Source organism: Nerophis lumbriciformis, linkage group LG36 (genome assembly GCF_033978685.3).
Source record: "Nerophis lumbriciformis linkage group LG36, RoL_Nlum_v2.1, whole genome shotgun sequence".
NCBI classification, from domain to species: Eukaryota; Metazoa; Chordata; class Actinopteri; order Syngnathiformes; family Syngnathidae; genus Nerophis; species Nerophis lumbriciformis.
This window is the reverse complement of record NC_084583.2, coordinates 14,178,291-14,197,500: the sequence shown is the minus strand read 5'-3', so window position 1 is coordinate 14,197,500 and position 19,210 is coordinate 14,178,291. Positions and strand designations below refer to the sequence as shown.

Below are 19,210 nucleotides of genomic sequence, written 5' to 3'. Positions count from 1 at the left end.
CCCCCCAACAATTGATCGACCATCAAAGACAAGACCCAGTGCTTGAGAGAGCTCGCAGCTGGGTGGGGGCACAGCAGCGACCGGAATGGGCCACAGTGGTGCACTTGGACACTGAGACCAAAGCACTGTACTCCCAGTGGGACAGCCTCCTGTTGTCTCGCGACCTGCTATATCGTCGCTGGGAAGCCCCGACAGGACAACATGCTGCCCTCCAGCCCTCCAACTTGTGGTGCCCCGTGTGCTGCGGCCTCAGGTCCTCGAAGTGATGCATGGCTTCCCAGGGACTGGCCATTTTGGAGTGACCAAGACCTTGCTCCGACTGAGGCAGCGCTTTTACTGGCCAGGCTGTCGCCGTGACGTGGAGATGCACGTCCACCGCTGTGATGCCTGCACAGCAAAGAAAGGCCCCACATGCCGCTCCCATGCTCCCCTACAGCAGTTCCAGGTGGGGGCCCCCATGGAACGAGTGGGTGTGGACATTCTCGGCCCATTTCCGGTCACTGTTAGCGGAAACCGTTACATCTTGGTGGCCATGGATTACTTCACGAAATGGCCAGAAGCGTATGCGGTACCCGACCAGAGCGCTGCGACAACGGCAGAGAGATTGGTTTCGGAGATGTTCTGCCGATTTGGAGCTCCAGAGGAGTTGCACAGTGACCAGGGACGGAACTTCGAGTCCCAGGTATTCCAAGAGGTGTGCCGTCGCCTGGGTGTGAAAAAGACTCGCACCACGCCGCTGCATCCTCAGAGTGACGGGTTGGTGGAGCGTTTTAATAGAACCTTGGCCACACAACTTGCCATCCTCACCGATAAGCGGCAGAGAGACTGGGATTTACACCTCCCACTCATTCTTTGGGCCTACAGGACAGCGGTGCAGGAGTCCACACGCTGCACCCCTGCATCATTGATGTTTGGTCACGAACTGCGCACGCCTGTTGATTTGGTTTTTGGCCCAGCCCCAGAACCAGAAGTGAGAGGAGCACCGGGCCTGGACTACTACTACAACCTTGTGGAGCGGCTGCGGGAGGCTCACGATTTTGCCCGCACCAGCCTGACGGAGGCTGGGGTCCAACAGAAGCGGGCATATGACCTCCGCAGTTGAGGCCAGGACTTTGAACCAGGCGCGCATGTCTGGGTCTATAACCCGGTGAGAAAGAAAGGACTCTCCCCAAAGCTCACCAGCCACTGGGTGGGACCCTGCAAGGTCCTCCAGAAGTTGTCCGACGTGGTCGGATACGACTGGCACCTCGGAACCGGCTGGTGGTGCTGCACCGAGACCGCTTGGCCCCATACCAGCCATTGGACCAGAGCCGGGGGAACTTGGAGTCAAGCACCCTACCGCAGGGGGAGATACCCCCAGGAAGCAACGAGGATGCTGAGGTAACCCCCACTTCCGACCTACCTGCAGACAGTGGTAGCAGCCAGCCGACATCAGAGGGGCGTCGACGACGCCGGTTGCCTCAGCACTTGCGGGACTTTGTGATGAACGCATGGGCTGTTGGGGACAACGAACCCAGCTAGGTGGGGGCTGTGTAGCGTCCCGGAAGAGTTGGTGTTGCAAGGGATTGTGGGTATTGGTTCTGTTGTGTTTATGTTGTGTTGCGGTGCGGATGTTCTCCAGAAATGTGTTTGTCGTTCTTGTTTGGTGTGGATTCACAGTGTGGTGCATGTTTGTGAATGTTGATGTTGTTTTATGGGGCCACCCTCAGTGTGATAGGTGTGGCTGTTGACTAAGTATGCAATGCGTTCACTTGTGTGGGTGTGTTTTTGAAATTGACGTGATCATTAAAAGTACAAATGATCGCACATTGCGTCAGCAATTCTTGACTTCTTCAAGCCAAGACGTTTGTCAAACCCATCCAACGCTACAATATATATACTGTATATTAGGGGTGTGGGAAAAAAATTGATTCGAATTTGAATCTCGATTCTTACGTTGTGCGATTCAGAATCGATTCTCTTTTTTTTTTAAACTTTTATTTTTTTTTTATTTTTTTTATTTTTTAATCAATCCAACAAAACAATACACAGCAATACCATAACAATGCAATCCAATTCCAAAAACAAACCCGACCCAGCAACACTCAGAACTGCAATAAACAGAGCAATTGAGAGGAGACACAAACACGACACAGAACAAACCAAAAGTAGTTAAACAAAAATAAATATTATCAACAACAGTATCAATAATAGTTACAATTTCAACATAGCAGTGATTAAAAGTCCCTCATTTTAGACATTTATAAAAATAAAAAAAGAACAATAGTGTCACAGTGGCTTACACTTGCATCACATCTCATAAGCTTGACAACACACTGTGTCCAATATTTTCACAAAGATAAAATAAGTCATATTTTTGGTTAATTTAATAGTTAAAACAAATTTACATTATTGCAATCAATTGATAAAACATTGTCCTTTACAATTATAAAAGCTTTTTACAAAAATCTACTACTCTGCTTGCATGTCAGCAGACTGGGGTAGATCCTGCTAAAATGAATCGGGAAAAAAATCGTTTTTGAATCGAGAATGGTGTTGAATTGGAAAAAAAAAATCGATTTTGAATCGGATCGTGACCCCAAGAATCGATATTGAATCGAATCGTGGGACACCCAAAGATTCACAGCCCTAATATATATATATGTGTGTGTGTGTATATATCATACTTGCCAACCCTCCCGGATTTTCCAGGAGACTGCCGAAATTCAGCACCTCTCCCGAAAACCTCCCGGGACAAATTTTCTCCCGAAAATCTCCCGAAATTCCGCTTTCCCACAAAATAAACAGCGTACCTGCCCAATCACGTTATAACTGTAGAATGATAGAGGGCGAGTTCTTGGTTTCTTATGTGGGTTTATTGTTAGGCAGTTTCATTAACGTCCTCCCAGACCCAGCGCGGCAACAACACACAACAACAGCAGTCACGTCTACCGTAAAGCAGTTTGTCTGCCGTAAACAGCAATGTTGTGACACTCTTAAACAGGACAATACTGCCATCTAGTGCATTTGATGAAAGCACTTTTGTGCGTGCCACACAGCAATGCATCATCAGCATGGTTAGAAAAATAGTGACAGAGAATAGAACAGGGATGGACAATTCAACCCTTAACTCAACAATGAGTAGATGAGTGTTATCTGTGTGTATATGTGTAAATAAATGAACACTGAAATTCAAGTTTTTATTTTATATATATATATATATTTATATATATATATATATATTTATATATATATATGTGTATATATATATATATATAATAAAATAAATATATATTTATTGCTAGAATTCACTGAAAGTCAAGTATTTCTTGTATATATATATATATATATGTATATGTATGTGTATATATATATATATATATATATATATATATAGGGGCTTCACGGTGGCAGAGGGGTTAGTGCATCTGCCTCACAATACGAATCTTCTGTCGGGATCTTTCTGTGTGGAGTTTGCATGTCCTCCCCGTGACTGCGTGGGTTCCCTCCGGGTACTCCGGCTTCCTCCCACTTCCAAAGACATGCACCTGGGGATAAGTTGATTGGCAACACTAAATTGGCCCTAGTGTGTGGATGTGAGTGTGAATGTTGTCTGTCTATCTGTGTTGGCCCTGCGATGAGGTGGCGACTTGTCCAGGGTGTACCCCGCCTTCCGCCCGATTGTAGCTGAGATAGGCTCCAGCGCCCCCCGCGACCCCAAAGGGAATAAGCGGTAGAAAATGGATGGATGGATATATATATATATATATATATATATATATATATATATATATATATATATATATATATATATATATATATATATATATATATATAATATGAAATACTTGACTTAGTGAATTCTAGCTGTAAATAAACTCCTCCCCTCTTAACCACACCTCCCGAAATCGGAGGTCTCAAGGTTGGCAAGTATGGTATATATATGTATATATATATATATATATATATATATATATATATATATATGTATATATATATATATATATGTATATGTATATATGTGTGTTTCTATATATATATATATATATATGTGTGTATATATATATATGTATATATATATGTAGACCGGAGCTTTATCATATACCGGTAGTCTGCCTTTAAGTTTTTATATCTTATTTAATGCAATCCACATGCAACATTTAAGTTGCGATAACTTTTATGATGAGAACTTAATAATTGTAAGTTCTTGACATGAATAAGGGAATACCGCACACCTTTCGCTCTAGCGTTAAATGCTCCTCATCAAAGCATCTTTCAACATTTATTCCTGCGTAAAATATTTAAGACTGAATCAACAGGGACTCCTCTGTAAGGGAGTCGTGAAATTTTATGTTAAGACTTTTTTTCCTAAATATATTCCTTTGTATTACCACCGCACTGTTTCCACAAAATTCAAATGCCTTTAAATAGACATTAGTTTATAAATGGTATAAATGTCCACTGTACTCACTGTACCTGAAATACATTTTTATTCATGTTGGCATTTAAGATAGCTGGCAATCAGCGCTCTAGTTAGCAATTAGTGGTACTAATTTTCAGACAGCGATTAGCACACGAACTGCCCGCTTGCTGTCCGTGATGCTATACTGTATTATTTGAATCTCTTATTATTACACAATAATTGTACGCATTTTTAAACATTCATTTCCGGGTCAAATTATCGCTTCCGCTTTTTAAAAATAAAATATTAAAATAAATATGATCTCAACAAAATGTGTTGAATGCTCTCCTCAGCCGCAGGTACTCTTGCCAACACGCTTCACTGAGTTGCAGGACAAGCTAATATGATTAGCAGCAAACTAGACAGTTGTCAACGTTGTGGCTTTGATAGCGAACAGAGGCGACAATAAGTAAGCTAGCGAAATTGTAAGATGACTAGAAAGCTTGTTTCAGTTCTTTAAAATTTATAAAAGTAAAAACTGAGACCATGGTTGAGCGCCCCGAAACAAGCTCGCTAGTTAGCTAACCATCTACATTCTAGAGTCAACATTTCAAATTGTTTTTGGAAACTGTGGACGTCGTGTCCTCCGGCGCAAAGTGTAAAAGCCAGCATGTGTGATGGTATGGGGGTGTATTAGTGGCCAAGGCATGGGTAACTTACACACAGAGGTGGGTAGAGTAGCCAGAAATTATACTCAAGTAAGAGTACTGTTACTTTAGAGATTTATTACTCAAGTAAAAGTAAGGAGTAGTCACCCAAATATTTACTTGAGTAAAAGTAAAAAGTATGTTGTGAAAAAACTACTCAAGTACTGAGTAACTGATGAGTAACATACACACACATATCATATATATATATATATATATATATATATATATATACACACACACATATACACATATATATATATATATATATATATATATATATATATACACACACACACACATACATACATATATATATATATATATATATATATTTATATATATATGTATGTTTTTGGCATCTTATTTGTCCAGCTTCCATATTCGTTTTTATACACTTTACAAGAAATACATTGGCGGCAAACTCCGTGGCTTGCTAGCTTGTTTGCGCTGGCTTTCGGAGACTCTTATTTTGAAAGTGCAGGCGCGATGGAGCGGCACTTTTATTGTGAAGACAGGAACTGTGCAGTCAGTCTTTAGGCTTTTGACGGGATGTACGGTTGAAATAAAAAAGGGTCTTTTTTCCTTCACACTTTTGATTGATTGATTGGAACTTTTATTAGTAGATTGCACAGTATAGTACATATTCCGTACAATTGACCACTAAATGGTAACACCCGAATAAGTTTTTCAACTTGTTTAAGTCAGGTCATGTGACCCCTGGCTCTGTTTGATTGGTCCAACGTCACCAGTGACTGCATCTGATTGGTGGAACGGAGTGAACGTCACCGGTGACTGTATTTGTTGAAACGCAGGCACTATGAAGGTCTGTCTGACAGACCAAAACAAGCAAAGCGTGCATTAACAGATCGATAAAAATTAGTAGCGAGTAGCGAGCTGAATGTAGATAAAAGTAGCGGAGTAAAAGTAGCGTTTCTTCTCTATAAATATACTCAAGTAAAAGTAAAAGTATATTGCATTAAAACTACTCTTAGAAGTACAATTTATCCCAAAAGTTACTCAAGTAGATGTAACGGAGTAAATGGAGCGCGTTACTACCCACCTCTGCTTACACATCTGTGAAAGCACCATTAATGCTGAAAGGTACATACAGGTTTTGGAGCAACATATGTTGCCATCCAAGTAACGTCTTTTTCATGGACGCCCCTGCTTATTTCAGCAAAACAATGCCAAGCCACACTCTGCACATTTTACAACAGCGTGGCTTCATAGTAAAAGAGTCCGGGTACTAGACTGGCCTGCCTTTAGTCCAGACCTGTCTCCCATTGAAAATGTGTGGCACAATATGAAGTCTAAAATACTACAACGGAGACCCCCGGACTGTTGAACAACTTAAGCTGTACATCAAGCAAGAATAGGAAATAATTCCACTTCAAAAATGTGTCTCCTCAGTTCCCAAACCTTTACTGAGTGTTGTTAAAAGGAAAGGCCATGTAACACAGTGGTAAAAATGCCCCTGTGACAACTTTTTTGCATAGTGTTGCTGCCCATTTATTTATTATTTGCAACAACAAAAAATAGTTTCTCAGTTGGAACATTAAATATCTTGTCTTTGCAGTCTATTCAATTGAATATAAGTTGAAAAGGATTTGCAAATCATTTTATTCTGTTTTTATTTACCATTTACACAACGTGACAACTTCATTGGTTTTGGGTTTTGTAAATGATAATAATGTTTGTAGATTATCTACCGATGAAACTATAAATTATGTCGTACATTACATGGGACATGTGTCTAAAAGAGGTTGATAGATGAGAATAAATTTGAAGGTAAAAAATGGTGTAGAAATGCACCCAATTGCCGGAAAAGTAGTCTTGATTTTCTGAAATGTATTTTGGGGTTTGGGTGGCAGCACTTCGTGCTAATAGAAAATGTTCCTTTTGTTTTCTCAAAGGGTGCTCACGTCCCTGCACATTAGAGATAAGAGCATGGAAACTAAAACTCACTCAAAAATGGAAGAAACTGAATTATTTGACAAAGCAGACTAATTTAATGCATAGAAACGTACTGACTGTAAATAAAATCTATATTATGTGCCGTCATCTGTCTAAGTAGAATTGTTTGCATTTCAGCCAAGAAGAGATTCCACTTCCAACATGCTGCAATAAATTGTACACAAACCACACTTGTAGTCCAAGACCCATTAAGAAACAGCTACTAAATAAATCAGTGTATCAATATTTGGGTGTTTTATCTTATCTCGTTGGCAGCCTGCTGCTTGAGGTCAATGAGCCAGCACAACAAAAGTGCTGTTCCGTCACCTATTTACCACCGTGATTAACTTGTGTGCTGGCAGTTGGAGCTTGGACATCAACTCGGATGAAAAAAAAAACAGCCACATGTCTCACCCGCCCCGAGGAAACGAGGGACGCGGCTAAACACAGCGCAAGGTTGCAGGGTGTGCAAATTTGATAGCACACGCCAAGGATTGCGTCTCTTAAGTCACCAAAATAAGAAGCGCCGTGAATTTTGCGTTGTCTGTCTTCATGAAGGGCAGCACGGTGGTGGAAGAGGGGTTAGTGCATCTGCCTCACAATACGAAGGTCCTGAGTAGTCTTGGGTTCAATCCCAGGCTCGGGATCTTTCTGTGTGGAGTTTGCATGTTCTCCCCGTGACTGCGTGGGTTCCCTCCGGGTACTCTGGCTTCCTCCCACCTCCAAAGACATGCACCTGGGGATAGGTTGATTGGAAACACTAAATTGGCCCTAGTGTGTGGATGTGAGTGTGAATGTTGTCTGTCTATCTGTGTTGGCCCTGCGATGAGGTGGCGACTTGTCCAGGGTGTACCCCGCCTTCCGCCCGATGGTAGCTGAGATAGGCTCCAGCGCCCCCCGCGACCCAAAAAGGGAATAAGCGGTAGAAAATGGATGGATGGATGGATGTCTTCATGAATATACAGAATATATGCTTGATTATCAGAACACCCACACTACCAGAAGGGGAAAATGCAAATATAACTATTTAGCACACGCAGTGTGATTTATTAAGGCTACTATTGTTCTGCGCATGCTGTTTTGCATCTTTTTTAGCATGTGCAAACTGACAGTTGCGCCTATATAGCTGTTAGAAAGAAGGTGATAAACGCTGCAGCTCTGTCCTATATCCGCTATCAAAAGCAAAAATGTTAGACATATCATCTACAACAGTGGTCCCCAACCACCGGACCGCACAAGAAAAAAAAAATATATATATATATTTTATTTTTTATTTTTATTTTTTATTTTTTTAAATTAAATCAACATAAAAACACAATATATACACTATATATCAATGTATATCAATACAGTCTGCAGGGATACAGTCCGTAAGCACACATGATTGTATTTCTTTATTTAAAAAAAAAAAAAAAAAAAATCTCCCCCCCCCGGTCCGCGGGACAAATTTTCAAGCGTTGACCGGTCCGCTGCTACAAAAAGGTTGGGGACCGCTGATCTACAAAACCCAAAACCAGTGAAGTTGTAACGTTGTGTAAATGGTAAATAAAAACAGAATACAATGATTTTCAAATCCTTTTCAACTTATATTCAAGTGAATAGACTGCAAAGACAAGATACTTAACGTTAGAACTGGGAAAAAAAATGTGCAAATATTAGCTCACTTGGAATTTGATGCCTGCAACATGTTTCAAAAAAGCTGGTACAAGAGGCAAAAAAGACTGAGAAAGTTGAGGAATGCTCATCAAACACTTATTTGGAACATCCCACAGGTGAACAGGTGGGGGCCATGATTGAGTATAAAAGCAGCGTCCATGAAATGCTCAGTCATTCACAAACAAAGATAGGGCGAGGGCAGTGACGTGCAGTCAGGGGAGGCAGGTGAGGCGGGGCAGGTGAGGCGGGGCCTCACCTACCATCATGGAAAGAAAAGAAATGTAAAAAAAAAAAAAAAAATTAATTTGTTATATGTATCCAGTGATTATACTATAAAGTTATTTTCCATTTAACTTCACCAGTTTTTGATTATTTGTATTCAAAATCGCTGAATTTTCACATTTGCCGTTCAAATACTGAGAAGAGACTTGCGGTGAGTCAGCAGACTCGGCTAACTGCTGGCCTGCTGTGCAGTGAGACCGTATTGCTATATGAATTATATTATACATTTCCATAGTTTAGTTAGCTGAGGTATATAATGTACAGTGTATTTTGTCAACAACTGTATGTGTGTAACGTATTTCTTGTGCTGAGCAATCATAAAACGGCTGCGAAGACGCACTGACTGAGGCTCGCAGTAATCCCGCCTCCTGGTGGTAGAGGGCGCTAGTGATCCCAGAGATCATTCATGCGACTACTCGGCTGCAGAATAAGTGACAGCAAGCAGCAACAGTTAGCGATCGTTTATTTTTTCCTCTCGCCTGGAATTTTAACATGGAGGATTACATATCTAAAATAAAACAGTTTTCTAAACTGGACTTTCAATCGAAGTAGGAGGTAATAATTAAAGGATCATCTCAATCGAGACAGAGAGACTTTTAAAACTGAAGAAAGATAAGGAAGACTTCTATAAACAAGTTATCGATGCTTTTGTTCAAAAAGAGCTCCGCATACCGAATACAAACCTTTTCATATCCTACATTTTTCAACCCATTCCAGCAATTCTAGCATCAAAACATTCCACTTAGTTGGGACATCAAAGGTACCTATGTTTTTTCTGTACAAATTCCCGGTTTTCCCGAAATTCCAGGAATTCCGAAATACCAATTCTCAATTAAAAAGTGTTACTACGTAAACATTTCTCAGCCGATTCAAAAAATTTGAATTTTATCCCAATCATATAGAAAAATTGTGATTATTATCTGAAATTGTAAAAATTCCTGTTTTTCCCCAATTTCCAGGAAATTCCAATTCAAATGAATGGACATTGTAGAAGTTCTACATCTCCCACATGTCTCACTCGACTAAACCGTTCTACCATCCACACAGTCCGCTCCTCCTGCACATTCAACGCGTTTCTCAGTTCAGAAAGTTCCCAGATTACCCGGAATTACTAAAAATTTGACTGCGCAATATACAAACCTTTTCATATCCTACATTCTTTAACCCATTCCAGCAATTCTACCATCAAAACATTCCACTTAGTTGGGACATCAAAGGTACCTATATTTTTTTCTGGACAATTTCCCGGTTTTCCAGGAATTCCGAAATACCAATTGTCAATTACAAAGTGTTACTACGTCAACATTTCTCGGCCGATTCAAAACATTCCAACTTCAACCCATTCATATAGAAAATCTGTGATGTTGTCTGAAAATTTGAAAAATCCTGTTTTTCCCGAATTTCCAGATGATTCCTATTCAAATGAATGGACATTTTAGAAGTTCTACAACTCCCACATTTATCACCCGACTAAACCAATCCACCATCCACACACTCCGCTCTTCCTGCACATTCAACATGTTTCTCAGTTCCGAAAATTCCCAGATTACCCGGAATGACTAAAAATTTGAATGTGCGATGTACAAACCTTTTCATATCCTACATTTTTCAACCCATTCCAGCAATTCTAGCATCAAAACATTCCACTTAGTTGGGACATCAAAGGTACCTATGTTTTTTCTGTACAAATTCCCGGTTTTCCCGAAATTCCAGGAATTCCGAAATACCAATTCTCAATTAAAAAGTGTTACTACGTAAACATTTCTCAGCCGATATTCAAAAAATTCGAACTTTAACCCAATCATATAGAAAAATTGTGATTATTATCTGAAATTGTAAAAATTCCTGTTTTCCCCCAATTTCCAGGAAATTCCAATTCAAATGAATGGACATTTTAGAAGTTCTACATCTCCCACATGTCTCACTCGACTAAACCGTTCTACCATCCACACAGTCCGCTCCTCCTGCATATTCAACGCGTTTCTCAGTTCAGAAAATTCCCAGATTACCCGGAATTACTAAAAGTGTTCCCCCAATGAAAATGAATGAGCAATATACAAACCTCTTCATATCCCACATTTCCCGTCCGATCCGAACCGTTCCAACTTCCATAGACTCCCCTCATCCTTGCCATTCAAGCATTTCAGTTCCACTCACTATCTGCGGCTTGCGCACATACAGCACAGTATTTACATCCAATTTCTACCGGATTTGGCATATTCTAGTTACCTAATACTGCTGTGATTTTGTTACACTGTAGAATAAAGCAGAAACTCATAAAACAATCTCACTTTGCTGATGCAGAATTTTGGAGCTGGACCAGGTGGTCCGAGATGAGCATGGGAATATCCTAGACCCGGAACGGGCCAGCGTCATTAGCCTCTTCCGAGCCCACGAGGAGGCCTCTGCTATGATCAAGGAGCGTATAAAAGAGGAGCAGGTAAGCCATCAAGGTTATATAAGGACATTCACTGTAAGCAACCTGTCATTCAACTTCCTTGTTCTTTATCAAGCTATAGATTTTTCCTTTCAGAAAATGGCCACATGAAAATGCAACAGCACGGAAATGTCAGCCTTAATATATCATCTTACTTGCTAATCATGTGTGCAGTGTTAAGTATTCACTTGATTATACATTGGCTGAGGATAAATTGGACTCCTTATAGCCTACTTTACATTTTCGCAGTAATTCATCAAGAAGATTATTTTACATGCCTTATTTGGAGAATACCTAGAGCAGTACTAGTACATATACCAGTTATTTTATATAGCGAAGCCTGCTTCTTGTACAAAGCTGTCCTTTGTGAAATTGATACAGGATAGGCTTATGGAGGTAGGGGTAGGTGACATGTCCATGAGAAAGTAAGTTTTCAAGTACAGTACTTGAGAAGTGATTGATTGAGCTCATCTTCTCTTGAAAGGAAATTAGCTCAAGAAATGTTAGATGTTTTTCTCATGTTTGGTACTTTAAATGTGTTACTCTGCAGTCCAACGTTCAGACGGAACACAGCGGGTTCTCAGCCCGGATCCACTCGTCGCCCACGTACAGCCTCTACGTCTTTGTCAGGAACTTTGTGTGTCGCGTGGGAGAGGATTCAGAACTCTTCATGTCCCTCTACGACCCCATCAAGCAGACCATTATTAGGTACCACTGACACGCTGTTTGTGCACAAACTGACCTGGGGCTAGTATGAAAATGTTGCATTAATGAGTTGTCACACTTGCACTGGATTGTCTACTGTTGCTTTTCATAGGGGAAGCTAATGTTCATCTTATGAAAACAAGCTACCAATTATTCCCACCATGGTCAAATTTTGAGTCAGTTACTTTTTATTTGGTAAATTTTGGCCAGACTTCCCTCTCCCCAGCCACTTCGTCCAGCTCCTCCCGGGGGATACCGAGGCGTTCCCAGGCCAGCCGGGAGACATAGTCTTCCCAACGTGTCCTGGGTCTTCCCCATGGCCTCCTACCGGTCGGACGTGCCCGAAACACCTCCCGAGGGAGGCGTTCGGGTGGCATCCTGACCAGATGCCCGAACCACCTCATCTGGCTCCTCTCCATGTGGAGGAGCAGCGGCTTTACTCTGAGCTCCTCCCGGATGACAGAGCTTCTCACCCTATCTCTAAGGTAGAGACCCACAACCCGGCGGAGGAAACTCATTTCGGCCGCTTGTACCCGTGATCTTGTCCTTTCGGTCATAACCTAAAGCTCATGACCATAGGTGAGGATGGGAACGTAGATCGACCGGTAAATTGAGAGCTTTGCCTTCCGGCTCAGCTCCTTCTTCACAACGGATCGATACAGCGTCTGAATTACTGAAGACGCCGCACCGATACGCCTGTCGACCTCACGATCCACTCTTCCCTCACTCGTGAACAAGACTCCTAGGTACTTGAACTCCTCCACTTGGGGAAAGATCTCCTCCCCAACCCGGAGATGGCACTCCACCCTTTTCCGGGCGAGAACCATGGACTCGGACTTGGAGGTGCTGATTCCCATCCCAGTCGCTTCACACTCGGCTGCGAACCGATCCAGTGAGAGCTGAAGATCCTGGCCAGATGAAGCCATCAGGACCACATCATCTGCAAAAAGCAGAGACCTAATCCTGCAGCCACCAAACCAGCCGGCAGTAAGTCGGACCCGTTTTCAGGGAGGGTTGGACTCCGCCAAGGCTGCCCTTTGTCACAGATTCTGTTCATAACTTTTATGGACGGAATTTCTAGGCGCAGTCAGGGCGTTGAGGGTATCTGGTTTGGTGGCTGCAGGATTAGGTCTCTGCTTTTTGCAGATGATGTGGTCCTGATGGCTTCATCTGGCCAGGATCTTCAGCTCTCACTGGATCGGTTCGCAGCCGAGTGTGAAGAAGACAAACATTCAACATGAATTTCACCTAAGCTCAAAATGTGGCAGGTGGATTATTACGTTTGGCCTTAAAGGGGAACGGCACTTTTTTGGAATTTTGCCTATTGTTCACAATTATTATGTAAGACAAGAAGACAATGTCTTTTTTTTATGCATTGTAACCCTTAAATAAAAGTCAGATTACAATGGAGTCAATGGGAGGTTGTCTATTCCGCCCATAAAACCTTGTAGATAACCATCCAAACAAACGCCAAAAAATACTTCATTCACATTTCGTGACCTGAATATTAACAAAGTATTAGTGATATTGTAATTATAAGCGCTAACGCAGAAACTTGCAGATACTTTTAGTCTGCTTCTAAACTAAGGTTATAGAGGGTATATGCCACCTAACCGTATCCTTGTCCACACACACAATGCCGTTGTTTAAGACCCTCTCCCTCCTCCGTCTGCCGGCGCAACGCGACCTATTTCGCAAGCGCGGAAAATGCGCACGTCATAGTCACCTTCAGTGTTGCTTTGTGTGCAAGTTGTTAAATTAAATGGAACTTATCTGAACAATATCCAGTGTTGTGGTATTTCAATTAACTGGAATCCAGTGTGCTGTGGGGCCCTATTGTAGTGAACCACACCTGAGCCATCATAAATTAATCAAATCTTTGAAGGACATGTGGAACTAAAACATGTGATGAAGAACATTTTACAACAATCAATCTAGGGATCTAGATATCTGGTCAGGACACTCCTCACTCTTTTGCCTTCACCTTCATTTGCCATTCGTTATTGGTGACTTCATATACTCTGGACCTCGACGTTGAGTCTGCGACATACATGGCGGACAATAACTGATACAGTCTGCGTTGCCAGTCTAAATGCATTCACTGTTTTCCGTAATCTTCCCTCGTCAGCCAGGTAATACAACGCACACGCTACCCTTTTTATCACATCCACGGGAGCCCGCATTCTCGTTGTCTCTCCTTCGACAAATGGACAAAGTTTTTTTTGGTAAGTAGAATCACAGCTGACCTGGACATTCGAAAGTTCTCTTGCCGTCTGAGATGTGTTGTATCCCAAATAGCTGCAATCGCGCGTTTTCTTCTCTTAAGGTATTCATGTGTGATTTCCACAAGCGTCTGTACACATAGAAGAAGGAGAAACACGGGCATGTCTGGATGACTCGCCTCCGTATTTCCAGTGGTTAGCTCCGAGTTACGAAACCGGTTATTATAAACCTGGCTGTGACGCGTTCTTTCTGACGTCACTTCCTGTGTGGTGTCACTTCCTCTCCGAACTCAGTTTGTAAACGATCAATGAGTCCATACAAAGCAGAGAGCCATAGATTCAAGAAATACACGGCGCACTTACCCGTGTAAAAAATTATCCAAAAATGGAAACCTTAAACGATGGTTTAGTGTGGCTGACATGGTGCTTAGGGTAAATAATTATATGTTTAAGGAGTTATCCGGCTTAATGTAGACAGGACCTTAGTGTGGGTCGATTGCGTCCCTCTCCAATATTGTCTTCTTAAACGCACGCCGAGACTCTACGCTACGGGAGTGAAACGAGAGAAATAAAGTGCAATTAAGCAATCGGCTATGTTTGCTCGAAGGCAAAACTTCCGTAACAAGATTTGTGTAGTTGCTTTCCGCCATGTTTTCTAAAGCCAAATGGCGCCAGTGCTCATGCGTCGGAGCTGCTGTGACTCCGTTTCCAGGAAACGAGCAGTGTTGCCTAAAATGCATTAATAAATTATGATTTTTCCATAATAAAAAATTTAAACGGTATTACTATAATTTTACCGCGGTTTATCATTATACCGTTTACCGTTACATCTTTAGGTGTGTATATTAAACTTTGATGGAAGTGTTTGGATGTTTTCTAGAGCGCCTTATAGGCAGAATAGAGTGACTCACATAGGCTCCATTGTAGGCGGACTTTTGCTCACATTTCTTTACTAGTTAGAACGCATAAAAACATTTGTGTGCTTGTCTTACATAAGCATTGTGACTGATAGACAAAAGTGCAGTTCCCCTTTCACTGTACATATGCAATATTTATTGATTTCCAAGTGTTAGGGTCAAAGTCATTCTTCCAACTTCAAGTGAGAACAGCACTCAGCTGACATATTTGACACAAACATGTTAGATTTTGTACAGTAAACACTCAAATTGCATTTTGAAAACACAGAGCTGCTGAATATTACAAACTGAAAGGTATATTTGTACTTAAAGCAATCTATTGTATAGGTTTATTTTTCATGACGTTCGCCCCTAAGAGGAATTGAAATGATCACATACTCTGTAACTCCATCTTTTCCGAAATTTGATGCTATATTCTCTGTCTTCCATGATGAAGGCTCACTTAATCAGAAACAAAGCTATGCCAAAAATAAGAAAATGAAAGAGACAAAATTACAGGGCTGCACGTCCTGATTGGCATCACTTGGAGGTGGCTGACACTGCTGTCACTGTCAAGTTGGCAGGATCTGCCACAGCCTCCACGCAGATCCCAATCCACTTAGCTTCAAATTAGAATTTCCCCACAATTCATGCATGTTTGTGTCACTGTCACAGTTCCCAAATGTTTAGGGTCATGTGATTGTCAGCTGATTCTCACATCTGTCATAACAAATGGTTCAATTATTTCATAAAAGTCATGCATGGTCATCTATTCAATGTCTTACAGGCTGATCCAATTGATAACACTCTTGTACAGTTAACATCACGCTTTTTATGCAAGGAGGCCCCTCTCACAAGATTTAAGTTGATTTGTAACAAAAAAAAATGCAACCAAAAAAATGTTTTTAAAATGTAAAAAAACATTTATAAATAAAAATTGTGGTTGCAAAAGTTTTTTGGGGTGGTTCAAATATTTTTTCCCCCCAAATTGTTGTTATGTTTGGAGATATTTTTTTCTGGTTGCAAAAACATTTTTTTTGCTAATATATTTTTGGGATTTACAAATTAACTTTAATCTTGTGGGCAGGGCCTCCTCTCGGCCAACGATATGTCAGAAGCCTTTTTATTGGTCAATCTCGGATGAGGGCGTGGCCATATGGCGTGACTGCTGACATCTCTTATCAGATGTGTAGCAAAGACAAGGTGTGGGCGAAACTGACCAATAAAAGGTCTTCTAACATATTGTTCAGAAGAGGCCCCGCCCACAAAAATGTTCTTGATTTTTAACAAAACAAAAAAAAAAGATTTGCAACGGAAAAAAATGCAACCAAAAAAAATTTGGAAACAAAAAAATGTATTTAAAATAAAACAAAAAAACATTTATAAATAAAATGTGTGGTTGCAAAAGTTTTTTTGGGGGGGGGGTTCAAATATTGTTTGTCCCCAAATCGTTGTTTTGTTTGCAGATATTTTTTTTCTGGTTGCAAACTTTTTTTTGCAAATATATTTTTGGGGTGACAAATTAACTTCAATCTTGTGGGCGGGGCCTCCTCTCAGCCAACGATATGTCAGAAGCCTTTTTATTGGTCAATCTCGGATGAGGGCGTGGCCATATGTGACTGCTGACTACAATACTTCCTCCCTTATCTAGCAAAAACAAGGTGTGGGCGATACTGACCAATAAAAGGTCTTCTAACATATTGTTCAGAAGAGGCCCCACCCACAAAAATGTTCTTGATTTGTAACAAAACAAAACAAAAAAAAGATTTGCAATGGAAAAAAATGCAACCAAAAAAGATTTGGAAACAAAAAAATGTATTTAAAATAAAACAAAAAAACATTTATAAATAAAAAGTGTGGTTGCAAAAGTTTTTTTGGGATGGTTCAAATATTGTTTGTCCCCAAATTGTTGTTTTGTTTGCAGATATTTTTTTTCTGGTTGCAAACTTTTTTTTTTTGCAAATATATTTTTTGGGGTGACAAATTAACTTCAATCTTGTGGGCGGGGCCTCCTCTCAGCCAACGATATGTCAGAAGCCTTTTTATTGGTCAATCTCGGATGAGGGCGTGGCCATATGTGACTGCTGACTACAATACTTCCTCCCTTATCTAGCAAAAACAAGGTGTGGGCGATACTGACCAATAAAAGGTCTTCTAACATATTGTTCAGAAGAGGCCCCGCCCACAAGATTGTGTTTTGTTAGATTTTTTTAATATTTATTATTATTATTTTTTTGTTAGCGTTTTTTTTCCCCATAGATTTGATCTATTTAATGTTTTGCAAATCTTTTTGTATGGTTTCAAATTCATTTTTTGTTAATTGGCATAAAAAGACACACATTTCTCTCTATAATAATGCAGCTGTTATGCTTAGATGCAGACTTGATATAATGTATATTAAATGCAGTTTGTTTTCAGTAACTATGTGAAATGACCTGTAGCAACAATGAAGCTTGGAAGTCAGCCTTTTGATACATTTGGCTATGAATTTGCGACAAAAAATAATGTATCCAAACAGATTTAGTCAGCATTTTAGATGCATTCCAATAAATACTTTGCTCAAGGCATAATTGTCTGGTGGCTCAACCTAGTGGAGAAGTTAGCAAACTGCATTTAATTCAGCTGTTTAGACACACACCTGTACAGGTCCATCTCAATCATTTAGATGTTGTTTTATTTCTATTTTTTTCAGGACCTGATTTTATAATTACTTTTAATTAACAGCGATCCACAAACTGTTATATTTAATTTTAAAATATTAAACTATAGCAAGCAAGGTAATACTAATACTAAATACTAAGTACACTAATAAAAACATTTGACTTAAACATGATCATGTTTAAGTAAAGCTGAGAAATAATTATTTAATCAACATGCCTTTTTGGTACATATGAGGTTTAGTGAAGATGCATGTGAGACCTGGGGATGGTTACACACTTGACACTCTGTGGATGCGTAGTAACAGATGATCTTGTCTTCTGTGAACTGGTAAACGATAGGGGAGGATAGTACCAAGCTCCAAGGACGGCTTGAATAAAAGATGTCTGTAAAAAGTCAAAGACATCCCTTCTATGCTGAACAAATACCAGCCTTGCTCGTGTCATCAACGTTCAAGAGGTGCAAGGCTTTGGTGCTTTCATGTATTTCAGTAGTTCAGTTCATACAGTGAAACGTTTGTGTTTTATAGATTCAATAAAGTACTTCAAGAATGTGTTTTTTTAAGGTCTTAATCATTTATATCAGGGATGTGAAAGTGGATTTCATTGAGGGCCACATGGCAGTTATGGCTGCCATCAGAGGGCCGCTTGTAACAGTGAATAATGTATGATTAATTATATACATTGTTTTAAGTAGACTATCCATTTTACAGTAAAAACTTTACATTACAAAATTTTACTGTTTTTTTTTAAACATTTTACGGTAAATTGAAAAAGAATACCAGTTTTTTGGTTTGTTTTTACAGAAAAAGCCTGCAGCTTATTTGCCAGAATTTTACTATTAAATTGACATTGGTTTTTACAACTTTATATTGTTAGAGGAAAAACGGTACAAGTGCCTTTCTTATTCTGACAACTTAGCTGCCAGTTTTTCTTCCGTATAAACTAGAGATGTCCGATAATGGCTTTTTTGCCGATATTCCGATATTGTCCAACTCTTAATTACCGATTCCGATATCAACCGATACCGATATTTACAGTCGTGGAATTAACACATTATTATGCCTAATTTTGTTGTGATGCCCCGCTGGATGCATTAAACAATGTAACAAGGTTTTCCAAAATAAATCAACTCAAGCTATGGAAAAAAAAATGCCAACATGGCACTGCCATATTTATTATTGAAGTCACAAAGTGCATTATTTTTTTTTAACATGCCTCAAAACAGCAGCTTGGAATTTGGGACATGCTCTCCCTGAGAGAGCATGAGGAGGTTGGGGGAGGGGGGGTGTATATTGTAGCGTCCCGAAA

The 19,210-nt window shown here is 40.3% G+C and overlaps 1 protein-coding gene across 2 annotated transcripts in view; it reads left to right on the top strand.

Moving 5' to 3' along the window:
• The window catches only part of dock2-like (dedicator of cytokinesis protein 2), a 399,373-nt gene that overhangs the window by 43,567 nt on the left and 336,596 nt on the right, over nucleotides 1–19,210 (top strand). For both annotated transcript variants that reach the window (XM_072912417.1, XM_061930395.2), the window contains exons 7-8: nucleotides 11,287–11,422; nucleotides 11,970–12,127. In XM_072912417.1, coding sequence (XP_072768518.1) covers nucleotides 11,287–11,422; nucleotides 11,970–12,127 — 294 coding nt within the window. The remainder of the gene's footprint in view (nucleotides 1–11,286; nucleotides 11,423–11,969; nucleotides 12,128–19,210) is intronic.